The sequence below is a fragment of the Dermacentor andersoni genome, chromosome 6, assembly GCF_023375885.2.
Source record: "Dermacentor andersoni chromosome 6, qqDerAnde1_hic_scaffold, whole genome shotgun sequence".
NCBI lineage: Eukaryota > Metazoa > Arthropoda > Arachnida > Ixodida > Ixodidae > Dermacentor > Dermacentor andersoni.
In genome coordinates, this window is record NC_092819.1 from 117,454,291 (window position 1) to 117,476,624 (window position 22,334).

The 22,334-nt window shown below is 45.8% G+C and overlaps 1 protein-coding gene across 1 annotated transcript; it reads left to right on the forward strand.

Annotated features, from left to right (window-relative positions):
- The first annotated feature begins 468 nt into the window (after positions 1-468).
- Positions 469-21,776, forward strand: LOC140219095 (calcium-activated chloride channel regulator family member 3-like). Its single transcript, XM_072288977.1, has 5 exons — positions 469-546; positions 15,822-15,971; positions 16,104-16,422; positions 20,653-20,759; positions 21,384-21,776. Exons 1-5 carry the CDS (start codon positions 469-471, stop codon positions 21,774-21,776), a joined length of 1,047 nt encoding a protein of 348 aa, XP_072145078.1.
- The last annotated feature ends 558 nt before the right edge of the window (positions 21,777-22,334 follow it).

The window sequence follows — 22,334 nt, forward strand, 5'->3', positions numbered from 1 at the left end:
TGAGAAACGGCAACTGTTCGTAGCAGGCTAACAATGACATTAGGAGTTACCACATAGTCACCGCCATATGGGCAGCCAGATGGGCAGCATGTCAAAGCCATATACATGGCGGCTTGAGGCGGCAACCGCACGAAGTCTACAGAACATAAACGAGGCCCAGCTGATGTCGCAGTACAGCAGTGAATAGGTAGCTAGAGTTGGAGGAAGCCACAAGCGCAGTCAATCAGTGCTGAATGGTCCGATAAAATGCCGAGGCCAAAGATCAAGTCATCGAAACTCTGTTCCAGAACACAAAATAAAACGGAAGTATTGAACCCAGCTAGAGCTATTCGGGCAGTGCACGTACCAAGGGTAATGGGTGTTGCTCCATCAGCAACCCGGAGAGTACGAGATGCGGCAAGTGTACGGACTTTCTTCCTGCGGCAATCACTGATATATGGGCTCCAGGACCAGCCATATCACTGAGATATGGGCTCCGGTACCAAGGAGTGCTGGGACAAATACACCGTCAACTTCTACATCGACTATATTCGTAGGGTCGGCAGGGTGAGAGGCTTTGGCGGAGATGTCGACAATGCAGCGTCACCACCGGGACTGCACCTTTTTTTCGGATAGTACGTGCCCAGGTCGGAATGACGGCGGCAGGCGACTGGACTAGGGTGACCTGGACGACGGGCGACGACTGCGCGGCGAACGGGACCGGTGACTGCTCGGCGACTGTGATCGACGGCACCATGCGCGCGTACCGTCAGTGGCATTCAGGTTCGACTCGAATTGCGGCAGCATATGGCAAAATCCGCTGTCTGGTCGAGGGCTGTTCGAAAAAGGCATCGAGAACTAGCCGTTGCGACAGTATTGGGCGACGTGAAAACGTGGCAACTGAAGCAAACAGGTCGGTCATCCAGTGTTCGCCAACTCTGCCATGGTGCTAGAACCTCGAGGGATCCATTGATTTTAGTATGCACGAGCGAATAACATTCGATTGTCCGGGAACTGCACACAGTGCAAACTGACTGCAAGACGATATTGGCGAGTTCTTTGCTCACAATATCCTCAACAAGGGGAACCGTACGAGGAGCGCATGTACCGTTAATAGGTGTTACATAGACGCGGCACACATGGCTTCCAACTCAGGGCGCACGATCTTCGTGAGCTGATCTAAAAGCTGCTGCTATCACGAAGGAGAGTCCTGTCGGTCTTCACAAGAGGATGTTGCGGTCGTATGGGAAGCCGTGCAAATGACCAATAAATATGACGGCTTTTCACCTGGTCGAAATGCTTGCAAACGTGATAATGTCATCCAAAGAACAGTTCTTACAAATTAGTAAATTAAAGGTGTCATTGGTGATACCTTTAGAGAAATGCCTGATTTTTTCAGAGTTCGGCCTTTAAGTGTCGGCCTCGTGGCAGAGTGCCAGCACGTCTTATATATAAGCGACGTAGCCTTCGGTGTACGTCTGAACTCGTGATGCCAATTCTTTCTTGGCGAAGACCTTAGGACCCAGTGGTTTTCCGTAGAGATGTTGCAGCTTCTTCTTGCTGGCATCCCAGTCATGGAGTTCTTTGTGCTTTTGAAACCACACTCGCACAGTGGCCACCAAGTAAAAGGATTATGTTCGTCAGCATCACTGTGGGATCCCATTTGTCGTGTCTGCTCATCCGCTTATACATCTCCAGCCAGTTTTCGAGGTTGGCGCCAACGGGGCCACAGTAGGTTCCTGCATCACGTGGATGTGTGAGTACCACAGTCGACGCATGGGTTGCCGAATTGATATCTTCTGCGTCATCGGTGAAGAATCGAAGCGGCTGCCACTGCGAAGCTCGCCTATGAGTCGTTACCCTGTACATCCACCAAATGTTACAAAGAGGAAGCTCGATGCACAAATGTACGCACAACATTTACATGGGAAAACGTTTCTGGTAATCGCGCAGAGTCGTACAAACGTCACAGCTCCAACAGACAATCTACCACTTCCTCTTCGTCTACCCTCGCGCACACGGTCCTGTCCAAATGCACTGTAAGAATATCAATAAAACTAGAAAGACGTATAAGAACTATGTCATGGCGACAAATCCATTTCGATTTTATAATTATGACGATGGCATAATGACGACGACGTGCAATGAGACATCGAAGATGGTTTGACGACTGGATGTCGACGTCCGGGTGAAGCGAGAATGACGATGATCATACAACCAAGATGGCATGGCGACAACGGTTTACAATGGATTGATGATAAGTTTTGTCTGACAACGCAAAGACGACAATGACATCACAACGACGGCATAATTACGAGTGAATGGCGAAAGCATGACTACGATGGAATGATGAAATAGGTATGACCTCGACGGATTGACGATGGAGGTGCGATGAGGACGCCATGTGTGATGACCATCGGATTAAAATACGGAGGTGATGCCGATTGTGAAACGACAGCGTGACGAAGTTTTCATGACCGCAACGGCATGACGCTGAATGCATGACGACGATGCAGCAGTGACGATGGGAAGTCAAGTGCTTGGTGGCAATGGATTGACTACTAGTGTATGATGACAACAGCGCCACGATGGCGGCATCACTAAACCTTAATTATGATTACAGCTTGTCGACGACGCATGACAACAGTCGGCGGGCGTAGTTGGATGGGCGATGATAGCACAACCACGACCGAATCACGATGACGGCCTGTTGATGAATGTATGAGCGTGGAGAAAGAAAGAGCGGACACTCCCACACAGCCCCGTGGTCGAATTGACTGTGGCGCAGCAATGGGATGACATTAACATATGGTGCTTTAGGTAATGGGCGTGCGCGTTTGGAACGCTAGCTTGCACGCGTTGCGCCGGTTGCGCTAATCGGCGCGGTATTATTCTTCTTACTTTTTTTTCGCTTCTGCTGCTCAACAGCGCGCGCTCTAAGTGCGGAATCATTTAGTACAAGTTATTGCGAACAATATTTACACGTCTCCATCCAATCTGCGCCACGTGCAATTTCATAGCGTAGACGCAAAATGCCTTGTAAAGTAGGAAATGTTTATCTTGCGTGATATAAATGGCTTGTTCCGGGATTTTTGTGCGTTCGTGCAGCGTTGCGGCACAAGGCTAGCAGCGGTAGTTTGCGTGCCAAGCTCCACCACACTGCAACAGCTGAAAAAATTGCCACTTTTGCCCTGCCACTCTTGAACGCATGATGGACTCCCTACTTCACGGTTTCAAATGGTCCACGTGCCTGTGCTACTTGGACGACGTTACCGTATTCTGCCCAACGTTCGCTACGCACCTCAAGCGCCTCTCAGCCGTCCTGTACGTTTTTCGTCTAGCCGGTCTGCAACTCAACGCATCGAAGTGCCACTTCGGCCTTCGCCTGATTACCATCCTTGGACATCTCGTTGACGCGAACGGAGTGCAACCGGACCCAGGCAAGATCCATGCTGTTGGGCATTTCCCTGTTCCGAAGTGTGTCAAGGATGTGCGCAGCTTCATCGGCCTTTGTTCGTACTTCCGACATTTCGTGAGAAATTTCGCCGCCATAGCACGACCACTAACCGAGCTTTTGAAAAAAGACGCCCCAGGCCTCTGCATTCTCAAATCTAATCGACATTCTCACAACGCCTCCCGTTCTGGCCCATTTCGATCCTTCTGCGTCTACCGAAGTCCGTACTGATGCCAGCGGTCACGGAATTGGCGCAGTACTGGCACAACGCCATCGTGGCCATGACCGTGTTATCGATTATGCCAGCAGGCTCCTCTCACCCGCGGAGCGCAACTATTCCATCACTGAGCGTGAGTGTCTGGTCCTAGTTTGGGCGGTTGCGAAATTGCGCCCATACTTATAGGGCCGACCCTTTTCCGTTGTCACAGACCGCCACGCGCTTTGCTGGTTATGCTCACTAAAAGATCCTACAGGAAGACTTGGTCGCTGGGCCTTACGCCTCCAAGAATATTCGTATACTGTCACCTATAATTCTGGCCGACTACACAAGGACGCTGGCTGCCTGTCTCGCTACCCGGTCGACGAGCCTGACGACGCCGACAGTAGTAGAGCCAACGGCATTTTCTCTGTGTCTGCCTTCGCTAACATCGCCGATGAGCAGTACCGAGAATCCTATCCCTGCGAGCACTTATCGAGCGTGTGTGCTCTACACCTACCAACGCATCCGTTCGCCGATATGTCCTTCAGGGCGGCATTCTGTATCGAAGGAACTTCCTCACTGACGGCTCTGATCTTCTTCTTGTCGTGCCAAAACCCTACGACAGACTGTACTCTTTGAGATGCATGACGAACCCACTGCAGGACATTTTGGGTAACCCACACGTACGACTGCGTCCGCCGCCGCTTCTATTGGCCTGGCCTCGCTCGCTCCGTTCGACGCTATGTTCCTGCCTGTGATCCCTGCCAGCGTCGGAAAACACTTCAGGTGCTACCTGCAGGTCATTTCCAGCCGATCACCGTCCTTGTGGAACCGTTCTTTCGTGTTGGAGTAGACCTGCTCGTTCCCTTTCCGACGTCATCCTCTGGGAACAAATGGGTAGCCGTCGCGACTGATTACGCCACCCGATACGCTATCACTCGGGCTCTCCCTACCAGTTGAGCCACTGACATCGCGGACTTTCACTTGCGTGACATTATCCTGCTTCATGGCGCCCCGCGACACCTGCTTACTGACCGTGGTCGAAACTTCCTCTCGAAAGTTATCGCTGACATTGTGCGTTCCTGCTTCATTCAACACAAACTGACTACCTCATACAATCCTCAAACCAATAGCCTCACAGAGCGGTTCAACCGTACTCTTAAACCGATATGCTGTCCAAGTACGTTTCCAAGGACCACCACGACTGGGACATTGCCCTTCCTTACTTAACATTTGCGTACAATTCTTCCCGGCACGACACCGCCGGATTTTCACCATTTTATCTACTGTACGGTCGCGAACCTACCTTGCCCCTAGACATGGCACTTCCTCCTGCCGCGATCTCAACAGGCGAGTATGCGCGCGACGCCATCGCCCTCGCCGACCATGCACGCCCGCTTGCCCGTGCTCGACTGACGGCCTCACAAACCACTCAGCAGTGTCAGTACAACGCCCGCCATCGTGACCTACAGTTTTCGCATGGTGCGCTCGTGCTCCTGTGGTCGCCCTGTCGTCACGTCGGACTTTCAGAGAAGCTCCTTTCGCAATACACAGGGCCCTACCGCGTGCTACGCCAGGTGACGCCTGTGACTTACGAAATTGCTCCTGTGGGTTCAACCTAGTCCTCTCCTCTGGCATCTAGTGATGTCGCGCATGTCAGTAGGCTCAAGGCCTACTACACTGCTTGCTGAGTCCGATCTTTAGTCGCTCCGGGACGGCGCTTTTGCAGCCGGGGGTAGTGCTACGGAACAATATGTGCGAACACGAAAAGGCGAGCAGTGTGAAGACGACGACGACGACGGTTAGAAGCTAGCGCGGGCTGTTGCCTCTTGGCCAAGCGCAGCGTATTTTCTTGTAAATATACTTGTACATAGCTTTTCTTCTGCGCTTCCTACGTAACAATATTATAGCAGGTACAGGGACATTCTGGTGTAGCAGGCAACGAAGTAATGGCCTCATTGGCAACATCGGCCCACAAAGATGCAGAAATTAAACTCATCCCTTTATCACCAATGAGCACGAAACGCATATTGAGGTTACTAAAGAAAGATTTGCGTATGTCAACTTGGAATAATGAAAATTATCAGGAATCAATTCTTTACGAAGTGGACGCTCAACTCAAAAACCAGCTGGATGTAGAACTTTCGAAAGGTACCGATATCCTAATTCATCGACTGCGCTTTGGGACAGCATACACCAAACATTTCCTATATCGCATAAAACGGGCTCCTAAAACGGGCTAGCACAACAGCTACAGTCCATTGATCCTCACCAGCTTTTCTCACTCGCAAACTTGCTGGGCCCATGGTTATCGAAAATAGCACAGCGAAAAGTATATTGAACCCATTTGAGCATTTCCACGAAGAAACAGGCATCGTTAACAAGTACTAGATACTGCATCGAATTATCACACGATGTTACTGTAACTTGCCTCTATTATTTGTAATTGATAGCGCTTGTATATTACGTGTTATACATTTTTGTGTACTGTGTGTGCATTATTTAAACTTTACGTAATTCCACATATGTTTATATGCTCATCGCAATCTACATCACGAGCGTTTGTGTGTGTTTGTGACTGTTGGAAAACTCAGTGTGGTGCAACTTAGATTTGACTTTCATATTGTTATGTTCCCTGGAGTTCGGACCCTATGAGGTGATTTCTTCTCATTTTCTTACACATTTTTTATATTGTTGTTTCCGCTATCAGAAAAGGAGAAGTCGTGACCACTATAAGGTGACTACGTCCCTTTCTTTTATTTTCATTTCAAGAAAGAAATGTTACCAGAAGTGATACGCGAATGTGTGCGCGTACCTATATGCTCACGATGACCACAGATCAGGATAATAAATATGATCGTACATTTGTTCAATATTCTGCGTCACATGGGTGTCGTGCGCTAAAGATCTTCGCTGGTCCCATGTTCACAAGATGGAGTAGCTCAAAATGTTTTTGCATTTCAACATGGTGAGTAAACATGTAAGAACTTAATGAGAATTGTTGAGCAAGTTAAATGTGTGAAAAAATACAAATTACCAAAGGGACATAAAGGCGAAAAATAAGACACACACGCAAGCTCGCCCACATTGAACCTACCTGATATATAAATTTATGATTTGGAGGTTAACTGAAAGTTTGGTTCTATTGCACGCGGCATTCTTTGGATTACTTGTGGCATTCGTTCATTTCTTCAACAAAAGCCCACAAAATAAAAAGCCGCAGATCTTTTTTACTTCTATCTTTATGTTACGCTCTGCATTCTCGGTAGAGGCGAAGCGCCCGAATTAGCTGGTGCAGCTCTTATTCCTGAATATCTACCGTGAGACCTAACTGAGAAAAGAAAGCGGAAAAGAAGAGCATTGTGTATATAAACAAAAATAACTACATTAGTATGGCCTTTAAGCGTGAAATCTTTACAAAACGGTCTAGTGACAATGGCCGCAAACAGGCTGAGATCAGCTAGGAGCAGGCATCGTTTTGAAAGAACATGCGAGCTCATGGCGTCACAAAGAGAAAAAGAAACCGGTTGACAGAGACCATGCAACCCGGCAACCGCACCCTAACGTTTTCGAAACGGAACTGTACTCTCATTCTTAACTGCTCAAGGATTCGAAAGCAATAGAAGGTTGCGCGATACGCCGCGCTGGCCTGGTAGGCTCACTGTAGACGCAAAGCACAGAATAGTGTTCAGTTCAAGTACTGAAATAGAAACCGGCGTTCAGTCGGCAAGGCTTGATTTTACAGTACCATGCACTTTGCCACACACTGCACTTCTTTGCTGCTATATTAATCTTATGACTGACTCATTTGTGCAAGCGCCCAATAAATACATCAAAGGAGCTATGTCGTAATTTGTACATTGTCATTACGTGGCACTCGCAGCTGGTATCAAGCAGAGCATTACATGCACTTCAACATACAAACGTTGAGAATGTGCGATACGCTATTCGGCAGACAATTTTCCTTATGTTTGCATAGAGAGTTCAAAGTGAAATTTGTAAACATTCTTTCGAACAGAGCACACAATTTTACGTAGCAGAGAGAGAGAGAGAGAGAGAGAAAGCAAGGACAGGAAAGGCTGGAAATTCAACCAGACGAGCACCCGGTTTGCTACCCTTCAGCGAACTAAGAAAATGGCAATCACGAATTAAAGTGACGGTGTTAATCCCTCCAGCTTAGCAAAGTACGAAGTTGTGAGCCAGCCTTGCACGCAAGCCTCAGCGTTGTTCATATCCCCGCAGCGAAAGTTGTGGTTTGAAGACTAATTGCCGGTCACCAAACCAGCATCACCACAAAACCCAATTGCATGTGGATCCGTAATTTAGGCACGTGCCACATAGCTGATTATTTGGTGTTGCCCCTATGGTCCTAATTCACAAGAGAAGCCAACCAAGAGCAACGATTTATGCATGTGGCACCACTTCAGTATACGTGGCACAGAATAGTGGGAGCCGCGCTGATTGATACGAAGGAGACGCCAGAAATTCTGTGAGAGATTTGTATTGTTGCCAGTAAATGAACTTAATGTTACTGATTCACAAGGTTCCCATCAGCTTCCTTGAACGCTTACGCAAAACGAAAAGCTGGTAAATTTATTCATTTGCCCGTTATATTTATTTTAACAATAAAAGATGGCGCAGATGGCCGACAGAGTGCGCGGAGGCACCGAGTTCAGGGATCATATATATAATATAATAATCTTTATTTCTCTCTTTCCACAGAATACAGAATGAGAGAGGACGTAAGGGTAAAAGTCGCATGCAGCGGCTTGAAAAAAACCCCATTATGCCCCACATGACAGTATGACGAGAAACAGCTTAATCATGACAAACGCAGAGAATACTAGAAACATTAGAGTACATTGCAAAATTTGTGAACGTACAAGGGCAAAAAATACAGTAGGGATCAGTAAGAAAATATACGTATAAAATTGACAACAGCCTTAGTGCAGTTGTTAATATTGAATGATGTAAGAAACAATAGCGGTACACAGTCCGACAAAACGGTGTAGACCAAGCGGTGCAACGGCGTACATTGTACATGGGCACATGGCTTTGAAGGTTGAATAGTGTCAACATATCTGCGTTGTTTGTTCTAATAGCATTCTTGTACATAAGTATTAATCTGAAGGCATAAAGATTAGGCACCTGAATGATGTTAAACTAAGAATAATACCTTTCTGTGTGGGCATACCATGGTATGTTAGCAATTAATCTTATCGCACGTTTCTGAGTAACAATATTCTTGGATAAATTATGCTTCGTACTTGTGCCCCAGACAGTGTGGCAATAGTTAAGTATTGGAACTGAGAAAGCGTTGTAGATTAATAGTTTAATTCTTGTTGATAGCACATAACGTTGACGACATAGCACCCCATTCACTTTATTCATTTTTGATCTTATGTTATTAATTTGGGCATCCCAATTAAGCGATTCCGAGAAGGTTACTCCCAGACATTTGATACTACGCACGATTTCAATATAGTTTTTCCCAAACCTAAGCATAACATCTTTTACAACTTTGTTTTTCGCTCGAAATACTATGGCTTTAGTTTTGCTTGTGTACACCTTTAAGTAATTTTCCTGCGACCACTGACACATGTATTGCAAAAACTCATTACCTCTAGAGGATAAGTCATTTTCTCTACTACCCGTAATGAGCACCGTAAGGTCATCAGCGTAGGCAGTAAGGTTCACCGGTAGCTTAGTGTAAAATATATCATTTAAGTAAGCTAAAAACAACAAAGGGCCTAAGATGCTGCCTTGCGGCACGCCCGAGTTTATGTATTGGCCATCAGACAGAGCATCATTTTGCGCTACAATTTGTTTACGATGTTGAAGGTAAGACCGTATCAGAGAATTAGGAATCCCTCTTATACCGTAGTGGTTTAGTTTGTTTACTAACAAGTCATGATTGATTAAATCAAAGGCTTCAAAGTCAAAGTCAATATAAATTCCGAGGACAAGGAGCTTGTCTTCAAAAGCATTTATGATGAGTTCCTTTTGCTTGAGCAGTGCCAACTCAGTGGATCTTTTTGGTCTGAACCCGAACTGATCATTCGACAAAACGGAATGCTTATCGAAAAAAGTAGTTATTCTCGTGTGAATAATTTTTTCTATGCCCTTAGAAATTACCGGTAGAATAGAAATTGGCCTATAATTTGACAATTCAGAGGTATCGCCTCCTTTGTGTATCACGATAACTTTTGCAATCTGCATCTGCTTAGAAAATACTCCACTACTGAGACAAAGGTTGAATATGTGGGTTAATATTGGGGCTAACAAATCAATTACATACTTTAGAGGTTTTATTTCAAAACCGTTAATATCTAAAGCCCTACTGTTTTTAAGATTTCTGAATACAGAAATTATTTCATTTTCAGTTGTAGGGTCATAAACATCGACATCGAGACTCCTGGTGCTTGGTGAATTGACGTGTTTGTTGAATTAATAGGAGAGCGTGCTGTATTTGTGATATTCACAAAGAAATCATTAAAAGCATTTGAGAGATCCTGCCCTGTCAGCACAGCACCATCGCCGATAATGCAGTTTGGACCACTGTTGTAGCGACGTCCAAGCAGTTTACCTAGTTGATGCCATCGATGCCGAGGGTTCATGCTAGAATTATCTGAGAACGAATAGCTGAAGTATTCGTACTTGGCTTGACGTAGTTCTTTGTTCAAGTTATTGCGATATTTCTTATATTGAGACAATTTCACAGGATCCTTGGATTTAATGAATTGCGCATATAGTTTCGTTCTTCTTTCTATTTTTTTCAATAAGGCATTCGTAATCAATGGTTTCTCCGATTTTTGTTTGCGACAGCATTTTAAAGGAAAGCAGTTTTGATATATTTGGTTTAACACAATCATTAGTGCATCGTACGCAACATCTGCGTCAGGTAGCGACAATATATGGGAAAAGTTGGCTGTACATATTTCATTACGAAAGGTGTCGAGGGATTTTGAATCAATGCAGCGATAATAAGACACCGGTGATTTAGAAGCATGTTTGGGGTTGGTATTAGCAATAAAGGAAAATACCGGAAAATGATCACTGATGTCAGTTATCAGAGTTCCGGAAGTTATAGTGTTTTTATCTTTGTTAGTGATAATTAAATCTAAAGTAGTTGAAGTGGAACAAGTTACGCGCGTTGGTACAGTAATTACATTCACAAGAGCGTAAGAATCAAATAAAGAAGCAAATTCTGTCTGCTCTGGTGACGCGGTTCGCATATCAATATTCATATCACCGGAAAGGTATAGCACGTGCTCATTTAGAGACACATTATCAAAAAGTGCTTCTAACGATGAAAAAAATTTTCAAGTTTTCCGTCTGGAGGGCGGTAGACAACACAAAATATATTTTTGTCGCTCTGAACGGTTAACACTTCACAGTCCGGAGTGCAGAACGTGAATTTCTCAAGTATTGTTGCAGGAAGCGAATTCACAATTTGCAGGGATACACCACCACCTCTTCGAGTTTCCCTGTTATTAGCAAAGTGAGTATAATTGTCTAACACAAAGTATGTTGAATCATCGTGGTACCAGGTTTCAGTAAACATTATTGCATGGAACGAAAAATTAAGGGAAGTAAACAGGCTATGTATTTCATCAGTCTTGTTGCACACAGAACGACAGTTCATATGAAAAACAGCAACGCTATTTTCACAGTAAACACTATTTAGATCTGCGATAGAAGGAAGTTCGAGGCATCTTATGGGGGAATCCATGTTTTTAGCTTATTTTATTCAAATCATTCGAGCTAGTGATCCTTAGTCTGGCACTGTTTTCAGATTTGCGGGCATAAATATGCCCATCACGCACCCAAACAAACTTACAGTTCGTTTCACGCTTTTTGGCAATGGCCTGCGCAAGGAGGCGCTTCCGTTCAGGGCACAGGTGCTCATTGACGTAAATGGGAACAGATTCAGAAAACCCAAGTTCATTAGCCGTTAGGCGCTTTCGTCTTCCTTTCTCCAGCACAGCATTTCGTTTCCTTCGGAGTGCAAACTGGACAATAATGCTCTTTCCAGTTTGGCTTCCTGGTATTGAAACCCGGTGGCACACGTCAATATCATACGGTGATATGGGCTGCCCAATACAGTCACCTAGCTTCATCGTGACTTCCGTCAGTTTTTCATTAGCATTGACTGGTATTCCTTTTATTTCTATATTGGCGTTTCGCAAGTACTGTTCGCAGCCCATGATTCGAGACTCGTTAGATTTCGCTTGACTTTCTATTTGGTCACAACGTGACTTTAGGTTGTCATTTTCAGTGCGCAAGCGTTTATTTTCTTCTAGAACTGCTTTCAGATTAGTTACCATGTCATCAAATTTGCCATCAGTAAACTTTAGATTAGCTTTTATTTCTCTGAGGTCATTTCGAAAGTCCCGTTCCAGACAATCTTTCAAATTCTTGAGGTCGATCCTAATTTCTCTCTTCAGGTCCTCAAGGGCACATGCCAATTCTTTGCTTATTTTTGCCATGATAACCAACACTCAGTTACAACAAACACTGGTATGCTATCGTATGGCAGCACTGGCGTGGCACAATTTCAAGTGTAGTGACGAAGTTACAAAAGCAGTAAACAGATGTCACCAACTTGCAGCAAAAACATATTGCTGTCAGTTCATGCGGATGATCCAGTACTGTTCACGCCACTGCTGCCATTTGGTCGGTGTCCAACAAGGTCCCGGTATTTGTAGCCTTTTCGCTGATGACGTCAAAATGTTTCAGCAAACCAGCAGCTAGGAACAGTCCGCACGTGTCGTCTTGTGGTCAGCGCTTTGCTCGGGGTAGCGGCCGAAGGGCGAAACTTTACCGCACGTGGCAAGTAGGCCCAAGACGTAGATAGAAGAAGGATGATTAGAATGAACTGATTACCGAACCTGCAGCAAAAAGATATTGCTGTTAGTCCATGCGGATGATCCAGTACTGTTCACGCCACTGCTGCCATTTGGTCGGTGTCCAACAAGGTCCCGGTATTTGTAGCCTTTTCGCTGATGACGTCAAAATGTTTCAGCAAACCAGCAGCTAGGAACAGTCCGCACGTGTCATCTTGTGGTCAGCGCTTTGCTCGGGGTAGCGGCCGAAGGGCGAAACTTGACCGCACGTGGCAGGTAGGCCCAAGACGTAGATAGAAGACGGATGATCAGAATGAACTGATTACCGAACCTGCAGCAAAAAGATATTGCTTTCAGTCCATGCGGATGATCCAGTACTGTTCACGCCACTGCTGCTATTTGGTTGGTGTCCAACAAGGTCCCGGTAGTTGTAGCCTTTTCGCTGATGACGTCAAAATGTTTCAGCAAACCAGCAGCTAGGAACAGTCCGCACGTGTCGTCTTGTGGTCAGCGCTTTGCTCGGGGTAGCAGCCGAAGGGCGAAACTTGACCGCACGTGGCAGGTAGGCCCAAGACGTAGATAGAAGACGGATGATCAGAATGAACTGATTAGCGAACCTGCAGCAAAAAGATATTGCTGTCAGTCCATGCGGATGATCCAGTACTGTTCACGCCACTGCTGCCATTTGAGTATGCGTGGTGCGCATACTCAAAGTTTCAAATTGTGTAATGTAGAAAGAGAGCACAAATAGACAATGTTGATAACTGTAGTTTCATCATGTTTCTTTGCATCAAGGCACTGTGTTACCGCGCCCACCTAATAGATACTTTGACGATATAGCTCATGTCAGTCATTGGTACATTCATCTCACAACACATGCATAATGCCTACCTCAAGACACTTTGCAGACCAGTTGTATAATGTACTAAAGCGAAGGTCTCCTCGTGGAATGGGGCTGGTTTTGATTTTATGGTAGTTTGAGACGGCTGTATGCTAGGAGGCTAATAAATGTAGTTACTGATGTTAGTACACAGTGTGCCTAAGGTTTCTATGTGGCGTCCGATGGGTTGGGTGGTATTATCAGTGGTGCGCTTTGAGTCAGACTTTGCAGACAGTAGACAGCGCTTACGCCAGAGGTATCATTGCGTGCCGGCGTTTGTCGGCCGCTGTGATGAGTAAGACACTTCCACTATGCTTTATTTGGCTTAACGGCCCGCTGACTTCCCGTCATCGTAACCAAAGAAATAACGAGCCCCTTGGTTCGGCTATCCTTGGTGCGCACACACAGTATTACATACACCCACCATCAATAATTGCAAAATAATAAGTCTGCATCAGGTCATCAATGACCTTTTATTGAGAAACAATCAAAATCAATACCTAAGAATACTTATATTATATAGCTTGTACATGCTCAATAACTGTTCGACCTGTATATCAGTGGTCATACTCTAATCTCAGATGGACAGGCCATTCATAGAAATGTGAGGACCTTCCTTGTTATCGACTGCCCTTATACAGCGGTACACAGATACTATACCTGCGAGAGAAAACAATTTCTGCTGGACTTAAGCTTCTGTCTACACCCGGTACTAGGCCTACGCAGTAAGCGCACACAGGAAGGATGAAGCAGCTAAACGAGTTCGTAGCAAAAGTAGTACGTTTCAGCAGATCCTGCAGACAAGCCTGGTCCGGTGAAAAGCAGAGTGTCCCTCTGCATCCAAATTGCCAAACCTGGGTGATTTCTGGGAAGTGAATGGAGACTGCGCAAAGTACACTTGGGAACACTTATGATTCTTCACACAGATTATCCCTTTATTTATTCACACAGATTATCGCTCGTTCCTGTACCAAAGGTACAGGAACGCTACTGGTTCCACTTCGAAGACACAGATCCCGCGGTATATCGAGAGGATGGATAGAACCAGATCAGTGGGGGACCACTGGGCCTGAAGATGACAAAGAGATCACTTATTAACTACGTCTCTCAATCATTAAAGTGCGAAAGAAAGCGGCAGATAAAAGAATGTAGCCGATAGTACATGACAGCAAACCGGGAAGTAAACTGGGTTAGGCCCAGGCGGTCTCCTGCAAGCACTCTCTCTGGAAGTCTGACGTCTCACGTCAGACATAGAACACCTGCAGGCTGGAACCTGCTGCACACGGCAATCTACTAAACTTAAATACTGCTACAGTGTGCTCGTTATCCTCTGCAGCAACGGCTTCTGCAATAGGCATTCGAAAATGATTTCCTCTGTTAACGCTCTTTCATCAAAGAGCACTATCGCCATTGCGAGCAATCGTCAAAGTTAGTAGCAGCAAGTACAGTAACACAGAACGTGTTTTGCATTACGTTAACCGAACAGACCTGGTCTGCAGACACGTGCTTACAAAAGATATAAACATTATGCGGCGAAAATAAGCAGTGCATGCGCAGTTACCTTATTCACAATGAAACATCAGTGTAGTGGAAGACGCCTAACTCTAGAAACCTCTGAGCTTGTAAAAATTTTATTTGTGCTTCGGCAGCATCACTGATCCCTGTAAAAATATTAGCGTTAACTAAACAATGCGTTCCGCAATGTTGCTGGGTTTCGGGTACTCGCTCTCAGTTACTTAGGTATTTATTTTTCATTATTTTAATTATAGGTCGTTGAACTCGTCGCATTGCAAAAAAAAACAACTAATAAACAAACGCGTGGAAATAGGTGTTTATTTAAAATTCTCATCCTCTTTTATGTAATGTTCTCGCCAGCTGAAGTTCACGCATGCTTGAAAGTCATTTTCTTGAAGATAATCTACAAGTGCAGGAAAGAGAAGAAGACGAAGAAGAAAGAACGTTCCTTTCTGCTATTAGCTAGGTTACAGCTTTCCAATATCTCGTGAAAATTGCCAACGCGTAAGTATACTGATATTAACCTCTTGCCAAACATACTTCTTTCTTCAAATCAGCACTTGTTTCTGTTCTGAAACTTTTAGGGAAGGTGAAAAATCGGAAGCGATATTTCAGATTGAATAGTGCAATGCGTTGCGAATGTGGTACAAAGTACAAGGAACAGAACGATGTCGCCTGAATAACATTTCCGCAAAAGGCTAAGCGCTAGCACCTTTGCTTCTTTTCCGCTTTTACTATATGGAAATTATCTATCTTTGTGCACTCCTTTTAATCCGTACGGAACACTACAGATTCTGTGATTTACGCGCAGTATTCGCATTCATGCCGCACACACCGCCACTTTCAGTGCAGCCGGCTCAGTGAACTGCATCAGCGTTACTAGAACCCGCGATAGCATTGCTACGGCATTGTTGTGAGCCACCATGTCTTCTGTTAAAACTTGCCCAGGAGATGCTGTCTCGGATCCTGTTTCTTGCAATGTCGCTCCTGACGGCGAAAGCTCTTCTGCTGGACAAGAAAGACGGCGGATACGTAAGGCTACTCGTCGCCATTGATGACAACATAACGACCGACCCTGCTGTTCTTGATGGCATTCAGGTATGACAATAGACACTCTGTTATTCCCTCAACAACATTCGCGACGTCCTGAGTAGTGCTGCTCCACAAAGTATTGTAACATTCTGGCATTTTACAATTGCTAGGTAATAATTACCGTGCGTGTTATCGCAGACACTTTTCACTGAAGCTTCGTCCATACTGAACCGGGCCACGCACCACAAACTACATTTCAAGGAGGTCACGGTAGCTCTTCCTCGGGGCTGGACTCCAATGGTCGAGCAACGCGGCACGGCCATCGAACGCGTCGCCTACCGAGCGTACCCGCACGCGCAAGTTCGTATCGTGCCATCCCACTGGAAAAGCGAAAACGACGCGACGCCGAGAATCCGCGCGTTCAACATCCGTGGCTGCGGTCACCGCGGGGACCATATAGATGTGCCGGACGGCGCCCTTCGTGAAGTAGACCACACCGATCTTCTTCGGAGAACCGGTCAGTTTGATCACTTAAATTCTTTTTCCTGTCCAGGCTGGTTACTTAAATATGGAAATGAAATTTATCAAGGTATATATGGGTGTGCTGATATTATAATGTTTAGGCGTCGAAACCTGTGGCCGATAACACAAGATATACGAATCATAAACCTTATTGCTCCCCCAAGAACGGCATAATTGACGTTTCATCGTTACTTGTGCACTGACGTGTTTTGTAATTGCTAAATAAAAGTGGCCTGCTAATAAGTACTGTATGGGGCTGCAGAACCCCAACCTCGTTGGCACAATTACACTCATAGCACTTCAACCACTCAGAGAATTTGGACAGCTTTTTAACTGCTTATTGCAATAAATGGTCGCTTTGCATCTACTCAAAACATCGCGATGGCTTTTGTATCTAGAGGTAGAAGTCACTAGGCAGGCGTTTAGCGTAGTGAAACAAGTACACAGATGCAGTAAAACATGACCACACACACAGCGCTAACACCGCGTTCCTTAAACGGCCGTGTGCTAGTCGTACGACACTGAAAACATTTGGGATGACATACCAGCACACCAAGATCGTAGCCCTTAGTTACCAAGTTCCTGTTTCAGTAGACCATTGAACCTTTTTCGCTTTCAAACAGAAAGTAAAGTAAATAGTTCACCCACAAAATGTTTGTGCTTATGACACGAGTTACTTTTACCAACGTAACCGACTACTCTGTGTTAGGAAGTGGGTAGATCGTACTCGTCTACAATCTCTCTTAGGCGTAGGTGCCCTGATAACCTTATGAACGCCGACCGGTTCTTCCATATATATAAATTTTTTTGTTTACTTATTTATTTATTTATTTAAAGATACCTTACAGGCCCCTAGATGCATTGTGTAAGGGGGGAGAGTACACTAAAATGTTATATAATAATTAGAATACATATGTGAATACATATAGAAAAAATACTGTGTAAGAAATGCGCTAACATGCAGTAATGTCGTGCTAAAATTGTGCGAAAGACAATCCGAATGCTTTTGAACGCGAGAGGTGAGTGAAGAAGAAAGTCGCACAAAGGCAAACATAACCAATACAATTACAGAGTGAGCGGGACAATATTTGGCTATAATAAAACAGTATTTGAAACAGTATATATATATATATATATATATATATACTGCACTCTTTTTCTCCTTTTTTGTCGAAGGGCAGGAATTTACGGTACTATACTTTTGCGGTACAGTAAACCATTTCAAGCATCCCCTTAGTCAGTTTTACAGTCAACGGCAGATTTGAAAGCGGAGCTTTCTTTGCCTGTTCCTTTGACTTCCCCACTGCTGCTGCTTCTTTCTGGCAAACCACGTCGGGGAGTGGTTTAGGGCCTACGTATACATGACAACAGCGCGGTAGAGAGGAAAAGCTACGCAAGGAATTCGCTTGTACCTTTTCACCGCGACCCTCAGCAAAAGCACACCAGAAATTGCAGCGCTTAGATTGCCACTAACGTGCAAGTTCAGAGGGAAGGTAGGCACAATGGTGAAGAGGGGACGTAGAATGGGGGGCAGAACAAAAAGCGCCTTTAGTAAAATGACGCAGTGGGGAAACGAGTAAACAACAGTCTTGCGACTATTCTCTCGCAGTTTCCATACCAGTGGGGCGGGGGAGGATCGTAAAAATAGTGACGTGAAAAGGTAAGGAAACACTACTACTATAGACGCGACAGCAGTTGCGGGCAGATGGCATAAATTTAAGTTACGATGCGGTGTGCTTCTGCTATTTTTGAAAAATAAACGTCATGCAAATTTCTAAAGCAGACAACTTAACGCAGGGAGTGCAGCAGCAGAGCCGCATTAAAGCGTGCGACATTACGGAAACGTTCAGACGTCAAATAAACATTTCTGTGCCAGCCGCGGTAACTTTGTTGCTATGGCATTGCTCGAGGTCGCCAGTTTGATCCTCACTGCAGCACCCGCTATTCGAGGGGACGAAAAAAAAAAAGCGGTCGTGCATTTAGATTTAGGGACATGTTAACGAACACCACTGTGTCAAAATTAATCCGGAGTCCGCTACTATGTCATTCCTCATACACCGATTTTCGTTTCTCTATTTACTGCTCCATAATTAGAATAAAATTTAATACTTCTGCTAGGATGTGATGTGCCATGTGTGCCAATGACTATGCTCTGCCTTCTCAGAGGTTATGAATTATGGCGCACAAGAACGCTTCAGCAAACACCTATCCCTTTGTGTTCTGTGTATTACACAGACAAACAGCAGTGGTAAACGCAAGGTAACCTTTAATATGGACTCGCCACTCTCGTGTTGGGCTACACTTTGAATAAACAAAACATTCAGGGCAAACATCACCACTAATTATCGTCAGTCAAAGAAAACAGCACCGAAAGCTTCGCTCACATTGATTTCCACAATGCGTGGAATCAGCATTTCTTTTTCGGACTCTCTAAAGGCCGCGGAACGCTCGAGAACTTGAGCAGTCCCAAAAAATGAATGCACGTGTTTTACTGCACTAAGGTCTCACGTCGCCACAGGCACATACGAAGAAGATCTGAAGGCCTGCCAGTACCCTTATTCTGCACATCGGTGCTCGTGCTGTGACAGGAGATGGCCGGTCCACGCGTGTATAATTACGGCATACACGCGGCGTCCAGTGGCAATTGCCCGTTGCCACGCTTTTTCAAGCGAAGCTTGTATTGCCTAACAAGTGGTGCTGCAGAGGTGACGCAAAAATGCTGTTGCTCCCAGAGCTGAGCAATTGCGGGAAAGGAAGGTTTGATCAGTTGACTGCTGCGCTGGCGCCGGAGAATGAGTCATTACCCAGGATACCGCAGCCAATCAGAGCCGTCTCTCTTCCACCGGAGACGGAACGGACAGGAAAGGGTCTCGCGCACGCTCCGCCGATTTTGTTTCCGTTCACCATCAGTTCCACCGGTTCTCGGAGAACGGATGAGACGGCCACGCAGCGACACGCGCACACAGACACCGCCGGCGTCTTCCTTGCGGAGGAAGAGAAAGAACGAGTGCACGCGCCAAGCTTAACTATCCCCCTGGCCGAATGGAGACAGTACTGCAGAGCTTAGGCGGTTATGAGGGTGCTGCGCACGCCGGAAGGGGCGGGGCGGGTTGCAGGTGAGATTTTGCGCCCGAACGCTAACGTGTTTTCATCGCTGCGGCCTCTAAGGAGTTTCTTTAACGTTTGCGGGTGGCGCGGCGTATTCAAAACGTCCGGACTTTGGCCGTTGTCACAGCGGCAACAGACAAATTGTTCACACAGGTTAGTCGTAACAGCCTGCATCTCCCGCTACAGACTGTATGTAAAGGTGCGCTTAGCAATACGGTTTCTCGCTAAACTGCCTGAGTGCCAATAGAATAAGGCGGACAGTCATGGGGAGGTGGATTTTGCCATTTTTTTCTAAGCGTTCTCTAGAGTATTGGCCCTTGTGAAGTCCTCCACAGACTCAACATATGTGTACACTACTCCTCTTAGTTGTGTTATAAGCCTTACAGGAAATTAAAGAATATATGCTTCAAATCTTGCTGCTACAGCAGCTACTCCTGTCCTGAGCGAAATAGCCAAGAGTCTGTCTCGTTGTACCTTCTTTGCTCGTGCAGCTGTGCTACAAACATTGTCAAAATGTGGTAAGAAGAAGCCGAAGTTGTCACACCCCTGTGTAGGTCCTGGAATTTGTGTATTTATACTGAGTTGTGCAGTTAGGAGGAATTGAGCTCGCTTTCTATATCTGTGATGTGCATACGTTGTCATACCTAGTCAATACAGTGTTGCTGCATTGCTTTGGGAGGAACGCGTAGATTTTCTTTAGAACATTCGAGCAACGTCACTACTGACTATATTAAAATACCCTTGAAATATAATGCTTGTTGGTTGTACTGATTGTATACTTGTGCCAACACTGTGCTAGTAGGCCTTCCGCACGAACTATTCATGATGGTAGCTCATAGGACACAATTTTCGAGCACCACAATATAAAAAGTTTTGTTTTTTTATTCTAGTTCAAAGTAAGCTCTGAAGCAACGCGCAAAATTGAAGTTGGTTAGTGTTATAGGATCTCTGTGCTTCATTTTCCTTTTTGTTTTGTGGAGATATGAAATTTTACGTCACAATATATCGTTTTTTACCTATGAAATGAGAAGTTGTTAAGAGGTTTAGGACGTTTGAAAACTTCGAGCACAAGACCTAACTACCAATACCTATACGAAGCAAAATACGACTTCCGCAGCCATCAGCCTGGTACGGGAGTGGATACATTTCCGGTACGGCGTCATTGACGACCTTGGAAAGCCGGGAAGCTTATTTTACCCGGACGTCAACTGTAGGGACAGCAAGGTGAGCGACCATAATATGTACTTCAGTACAAGCTGTACCAATAAGCCAAACTTTCTTGCAGTAGCTCGATGAGACGTCGCTTAAGTACGCATGAACGCTGTGCATTTTAAAAGGAGGCTAGAATTATAAACTACAAATGTAGTATGGCCATTTATTGTCCACTTCTTCATATTATATCATCATATCATCATCTTCTCATATCATCATCATCTTCGTATTATCATCATCATGTGGGTGCCCTTCTTCATTGTACGCGTATTCACATCATAGTGGACTGTGCCGAGGGTCCTTCGCCGCGTCTCTTATGCTCCATAGTGGTCGGCCCTTACTGTAACGTCACAAGTGCTGGACATGTTTCTTGATCCCCCGTACTCTGCACGTCTGGCATACTCCCTGGAGCTCTGATATTACGAATTACGAGCGCGTAAGCTCTGATAATCGGTGGAATGTCCTACTCAAGCTCCGCCATGTCTCGTTCTATCTGAAGCGTGTGGCGAATACCTGGTTTTTCAATTATGAGATTGATTTCTCCGATTGAACCACCTTCAAGCGGAAGTTGCGACAAGTATTTGGAACGCCGGCGGTTCGCCCCGCCCTTGCGAACAAACTTTTGATGCTCGCAAGGAACACTCCGGTGGGTCCTACACATCGTACATCGAGGATGTGCTTGCGCTCTGTCGTCGTGTCAGTGATGCTATGGCTGAGTGGAACAGGGTACGTCATGTTCTCAAAGGCATTGGGACTGTGGCCTTCAACGTGCTCGCCGTGAGGAACCCGGCTGCCGTGGCTGACATCGTCTTGACGCGACAGCCCCTCGACGAGCTCGAGTCCGTACGCTTGCAACTGCACTGCGACCACCGTTCTACGGTGGACCCTGACCTACGTGTAATAATTCGGGTGATTATCCGCGAGGAACTTCAATCACTTGGCTTTTCATCTCCGTTGGGCCTTCCTCCTCAGCCTACTGGGGCAGTGTTGCGCGACGTCATCAAGGAGGAGCTCGAGTCCATGACATGATCTGCGCTTGTTGACAATCCTGCTCCTCGCACCTTACCAACATACGCCCAGGTTGCTACCGCGCCTCTAACCGGCATCCGTTCAACGTTGTCTCTACCTCCATACGCGCCGGTTAATGTCGCTCTTCCGGCTAATGTCCCCTCAATACCACTAAAGCCTTCATCGCCCCATCTGACAGCACTATCTCCCAGCGTATCGAGCGGCCCCTATACCCACCTTGGCGACCATCTCGTCCTATATCCTATTACTGTGGTTATCGCGGCCACATATCACGTTTTTGCCGTAAGCGCCAACAAGATCAGCGTCGCGGGTACGACATGAGTGAACGCGATGCGTATTCTGGTGCAGCACCAGACGCCGCTCACCTTCGGCCTTCCGCCGCTCCTGGCCACCGCTCCGGCCTGCCTCGTTCACCTCTCCCCGTCACCGGAAAACTAAGTAATGCAGTTTTCGGAGGAAAAACTGCATTTATATACAGGACTACAATTCCTCCAGCGCGCCCTTGTAAAATGATGTCTGCGTTCGTTGAGGGTGTGTAAGTTGAAGCTTTGGCGGACA

What these genes read in the sequence shown, in the direction of transcription:
- LOC140219095 (XM_072288977.1), top strand. Translation starts at nt 469, where the DNA reads ATGGGCTCCGGTACCAAGGAGTGCTGGGACAAATACACCGTCAACTTC. An exon ending in CGATCTTCTTCGGAGAACCG is followed by an intron (nt 16,423 to 20,652) that starts GTCAGTTTGATC and finishes CGACTTCCGCAG; the next exon opens with CCATCAGCCTGGTACGGGAG. An exon ending in TCAACTGTAGGGACAGCAAG is followed by an intron (nt 20,760 to 21,383) that starts GTGAGCGACCAT and finishes GATGCTCGCAAG; the next exon opens with GAACACTCCGGTGGGTCCTA.